Source organism: Mandrillus leucophaeus, unplaced genomic scaffold (genome assembly GCF_000951045.1).
Source record: "Mandrillus leucophaeus isolate KB7577 unplaced genomic scaffold, Mleu.le_1.0 Scaffold117, whole genome shotgun sequence".
Lineage (NCBI taxonomy): Eukaryota > Metazoa > Chordata > Mammalia > Primates > Cercopithecidae > Mandrillus > Mandrillus leucophaeus.
In genome coordinates this window covers 1,896,299-1,901,333 of record NW_012099987.1, presented here as the reverse complement: position 1 = coordinate 1,901,333, position 5,035 = coordinate 1,896,299, and the positions used below count along the sequence as shown (strand labels likewise).

The 5,035-nt window shown below is 44.9% G+C and overlaps 1 protein-coding gene across 1 annotated transcript in view; it reads left to right on the top strand.

The window, feature by feature from the left end:
* The window catches only part of PIK3AP1 (phosphoinositide-3-kinase adaptor protein 1), a 138,288-nt gene that overhangs the window by 18,571 nt on the left and 114,682 nt on the right, over positions 1-5,035 (top strand). The window contains exon 2 of the mRNA XM_012000268.1: positions 557-973. Within this exon, the coding sequence (XP_011855658.1) occupies positions 557-973 (417 nt within the window). The remainder of the gene's footprint in view (positions 1-556; positions 974-5,035) is intronic.

Sequence of the window (5,035 nt, the reverse complement as noted above, 5' to 3'; positions counted from 1 at the left end):
CAAGGATCTAAAACAGTATGGGGTCGGGCCTGGTGGCTCACGCGTATAATCCCAGCACTTTAGGAGGCAGGGATGGGTGGATCACTTGAGGTCAGAAGTTCAAGACTAGCCTGGCCAACATAGTGAAACCCCATCTCTACTAAAAATACAAAAATTAGCCTGGAGTGGTGGTGGGCACCTGTAATCCCAGTTACTTGGGAGGATGAGGCAGGAGAATCACTTGAACCCGGGAGGCAGAGGTTGCAGTGAGCTGAGATTGGGCCACTGCATTCCAGCCTGGGTGATAGAGCAAGACTCAGTCTCTAAGTAAATAAATAAGAAATAAATAAAACAGTGTGGTATGTTTGGTCTAAGACAAGGAGTCTGGTATGATTGGAACACAGACTGTAAATGGGGAAAGAAATGAGTGAGTGAGGTGTGCTGGTGTGCTGGAGGTACACCATGACAGATTGTGGGTGCCAGACCTGGCATCTGGATGCTCTACCTTTGCAGGTTCTGGGGAGCCACGTAGAAGGGCAGGTGTGCTAACATGCTTCTGTGCCTCATTCTTGCTCAGGGGTGCCCAGAGGATGCGACATCCTCATCATCTACAGCCCGGATGCCGAGGAATGGTGCCAGTATCTGCAGACTCTGTTCCTGTCCAGTCGGCAAGTCTGCAGCCAGAAGATACTGACTCACAGGCTGGGCCCCGAGGCCTCCTTCTCGGCAGAGGACCTAAGCCTTTTCCTCAGCACCCGGTGTGTCGTGGTGCTGCTGTCCGCGGAGCTGGTGCAGCACTTCCACCAGCCGGCCTTGCTGCCCCTGCTGCAGCGAGCCTTCCATCCTCCGCACCGCGTGGTCAGGCTGCTCTGCGGCGTGCGGGACAGCGAGGAGTTCCTAGACTTCTTTCCAAATTGGGCCCACTGGCAGGAGCTCACCTGTGACGATGAGCCAGAGACCTACGTGGCAGCTGTGAAAAAAGCCATTTCCGAAGGTAAGCTTTTCTTCTAAAGATAAGCAAGCCCTAGAAGACTTATTAATCCAGGTGCTAGGTGTAAGTTTATATTCCAAAATGAGCAGGGATCTCAGTATGTTAAGAGACCTGGTCATATTTATGGGTTTAGAGCAGCCTATTCCTGGGGTGGGGTAGGGGCAGGACAGGTCTCCTGCACTATCAGGAGAGGAAGAGGACACTGTCCCTTGTCTTCTGTACTAGGGCAAAAGCCTTCTTTCTAGAATTTTCTATATCTTGGAAGACACAGGACAGAGTTCCAGCCTAGAAAGTAGTGGGGGTGGGAGGCAGAGACTTAGTTTGCTGTTGGTGTGAGGAATGAGACTGCTCACTCTCCTGCTTGCATGTTACTTCCATTTTATCATCATGCCACCTTCACATTTTTGTCAAAAAAGTTTTTTTTTTTTTGAGACTGAGTCTCTCTCTGTCACCCAGGCTGGAGTGCAATGGTGCGATCTCAGCGGACTGCAACCTCTGCCTCCCAGGTTCAAACGATTCTCCTGCCTTAGCCTCCTGAGTAGCTGGGATTACAGGTGTGTGCCACCATGCCTGGCTAATTTTTTTGTATTTGTAGTAGAGACAGGGTTTTATCATGTTGGTCAGGCTGATCTTGAACTCCTGATATCAAATGATCCACCCACCTCAGCCTCTGAAAGTGCTGGGCTTACAGGTATGAGCCACCGTGCCCGGCCAAGGCATTGTTTTTTTTCGATAACATGGTTATAGAGAAATAACCCTCTTCTCTATTTCCCATCAGCCTAGCTTCTATATTTTGCCCTGTTTCTCCTTTTAGAGTAGGAAAATTCCGATCCTTTCTGTGAGGGTTAGTGACTTCAGTGGCCCCAGGAAGTGTGACACACACTCTGATTAACAATAACAGAAGACATGCTCTGGGATGGACACATGTCACAGCTTTTCTTCCTCTTTTTGCTTTTTTTTTTTTTTTTTTTTTGAGACAGAGCCTTGCTCTGACGCTGCAGTGGCGCGATCTCGGCTCACTGCAACCTCCACCTCCCGATTTCAAGTGATTCTCCTCTCTCAGCCTCCTGAGTAGCTGGGATTACAGGTGCCCACCACCACACTGGCTAATTTTTGTATTTTTAGTAGAGATGAGATTTTACCATGTTGGTCAGGCTTGTCTCAAACTCCTGATCTCAGGTGATCCACCTGCCTCAGCCTCCCAAAGTGCTGGGATTACAGGCATCAGCCACCACACCCGGCCTCTTTTTGTTTTCTATTTTTGCCTCACTATGGGCTATGAGTGGGCTATACGTTTATATTCTATTCTATTGCCACCCAGGATCTTATATACCTGACGCCAGCAAAGAAGCCTGGAAAATTATGGCCCTGATTTAACTGTGCCTCAGTTATCCCTGGTGTGACTTGGGCATTAATTTGTCTCACCCACCGCTATGCCATCTGATAAACTAAATCAAGAATTTACTAATTTTCAGTGACCTTAAAAAGCTAATGTAACTTCCTAGGTGCTTTTGTCCCTGGAATTGCCTACTCTAAACCAATGAATATGACCACATCTTTTAACAAAGTAAGATTCCATCTAATTTTGTAACATAAATCACTGGTGTGAATGTAAGACATGTCTCACTTGAAATCCCGGGACCTGGATTAGTACTTTTTCTAGGGTTTGCTTATCGTTACTTTAGAAAGGCAATGATGGAAAAAGCATATAATTCATTTTTGCATGATTGTCTTTCATTACTTTGAAGGAATTGTGATCTGCCCTAACATACAGAAAACTAAGACACAGCTGGTTGTTTCTGTGGATGAGTTTGTCACTGCAACAGTCCATTAGGATCTCACAGGCCAGCCCCTGGAACCCACCATGGATGTATTGCCGCTGACTGGGCATCTCACACTGTATGCTGTAACAGATTGCTCTTTAAAATATTACAGTAGTGTGGCTGGTTGCGGTGGTGCATGCCTGTAATCCTAGCAATTTGGGAGGCTGAGGCAGGTGGATCATGAGGTCGGGAGTTCGAGACCAGCCTGGCCAATATGGTGAAACTCTGTCTCTACTAAAAAAATACAGAAATTAGCTGGTTGTGATGGTGCACGCCTGTAGTCCCAGCTACTCAGGAGGCTGAGGCAGAAGAATCACTTGAACCTGGGAGGTGGAGGTTGCAGTGAGCCGAGATTGTGCCAATGCGCTCCAACCTGGGCGACAGAGCAAGACTCTGTCTCAAAAAAAAAAAAAAAAAAAAAATTACAGTAGTGTTATTTTTTTGAAGTAGATAGTAAAAAGGATTATTTTAATATTGTTTGGATGTGTCCAGTGATTCAATGCCTGGATAAATTGATCTCTTCTAGTATTTCACTTTTTACCAAAGACTCTAGTTCAGTATGCTATGAGCCTTTAGCTTCAAGTGTCTCGGAAGGAATGAACTAATTCACGGAGTGTTCCTATTCTGAGAGCAGGAACTTCTCATCAGAAAGAGATTATTTTAATGGGAGATTAAAATAAGCTGCTTAGTGGGATATCTTTGCAGTTCAGAATCAATGGATATAGGGACAAATGGAATTATAGGAAAGAGGAAGAAGGAAGGCTTATAGCCCCAATATAACTTTCTTATCTGGTATTAGGGTTGTGAATTTGGGGATTCAGGATCTCTATTGGTGCTAGGATGGTTTGGGTTTGCTTTTTGGGTATTCCAGAGCCATGGCCCTTGGTTGGCCTTGACTCTGATGCCATATTCTTGATTTGTTTTGCTGGACAAGCTTTCTTAGCAAACCTGATACTCAGAGTCTGGCAGTGTAGAAAAAAGAACATTGACCAGGGTTAGGGACACTGTATCACCCCGGCTCTGCTGCTAACCAGATGCCTAATACTGAGCAAGTCATTTTGCCTCTTTGAGTTCCAGCTTCCCTTTCTGTACGTGGCAGATTTAGAATTGATGTAAGACACTTCCCGGGCTAAAAATCTGATTCACCTAGGCCAGAAAATCTTAAATATCTTTGAAGTATGACCTTCTTGCCCCTTTTCATACCTGCTTTGTCTCCTAGGAAGCTTAGGGTTAGAATGGTGTCTAAAAACAGTACTCTCCCTAAACTACATTTCTGGGATAATTGTGTTCTTAGGTACGTTTTCTATAACTTGTGATAACCCATCTTTTAAAAATACCCCTCTTGCATAATGAGGTTTTCCTAAGGCACCTCAAAATAAAAGCAAAAGTTAATATTTTCATATATGTTACTACCCCCAGTTGCCCAGTCCCATGAGAAATAAATACATGAAACTTGTTTGTTTGACTTTCTGTGTTTAAAAAAAAATCCCAATAAGAAATTGCCTGGGCATTTTCTTAGTGGCTCAAGCATGTAATCCCAGCACTTTGAGGGGCTGGAGCAGAAGGATTTTTGTGGAGCTTAGAAGTTTGAGACCAGCCTGGACAACATGGCAAAACCCCATCTCTACAAAAAAATACAAAAATTAGCTGGGCATGGTGGTGTGCACCTGTAGTCCTAGCTACTTGGGAGGCTGAGGTGGGAGGATCACCTGAGCCTGGGAGGTTGAGGCTGCAGTGAGCTGTGATTGAGCCACTGCACTCCAGCCTGGGGATCAACAGAATGACACCCTTTCTCAAAAAAAAAAAAAAAAAAAAAAAGAGAGAAGTGCAATGGATAATTGATAATGGGGATGAACTAATAGTAGAGACAATAATTGTGGAGTTATTGATTGTAGGGCTATTAAAACCTATAGGGAGACAAATTTTAGGAAAAACTTTCTAATTATTAGAGCTGTGTGAAGGTGGAATGGGTTGCCTTCGAAGGTGGTAAGCACCACATTTCCAGGAGTAAGGGAGCAGATACTGCAGATGTGCTGTAAAGGGATTTAGCTTTGGGACCAGGGTTGGGCCATGTGACCTTTACAGCCTTTTGATCATAACGTTCCCTTATAAGAAGTTCCCCTTTTCACCAGGGACACATTTCTCTTCTGAATTCAGTTTTCCTCCTTCACCTGGTATACCTGAGGTTTTTGACTCCCAACTGAAGAAATACTGGTCATGTTGCTACTCAGACCCCAGCAGT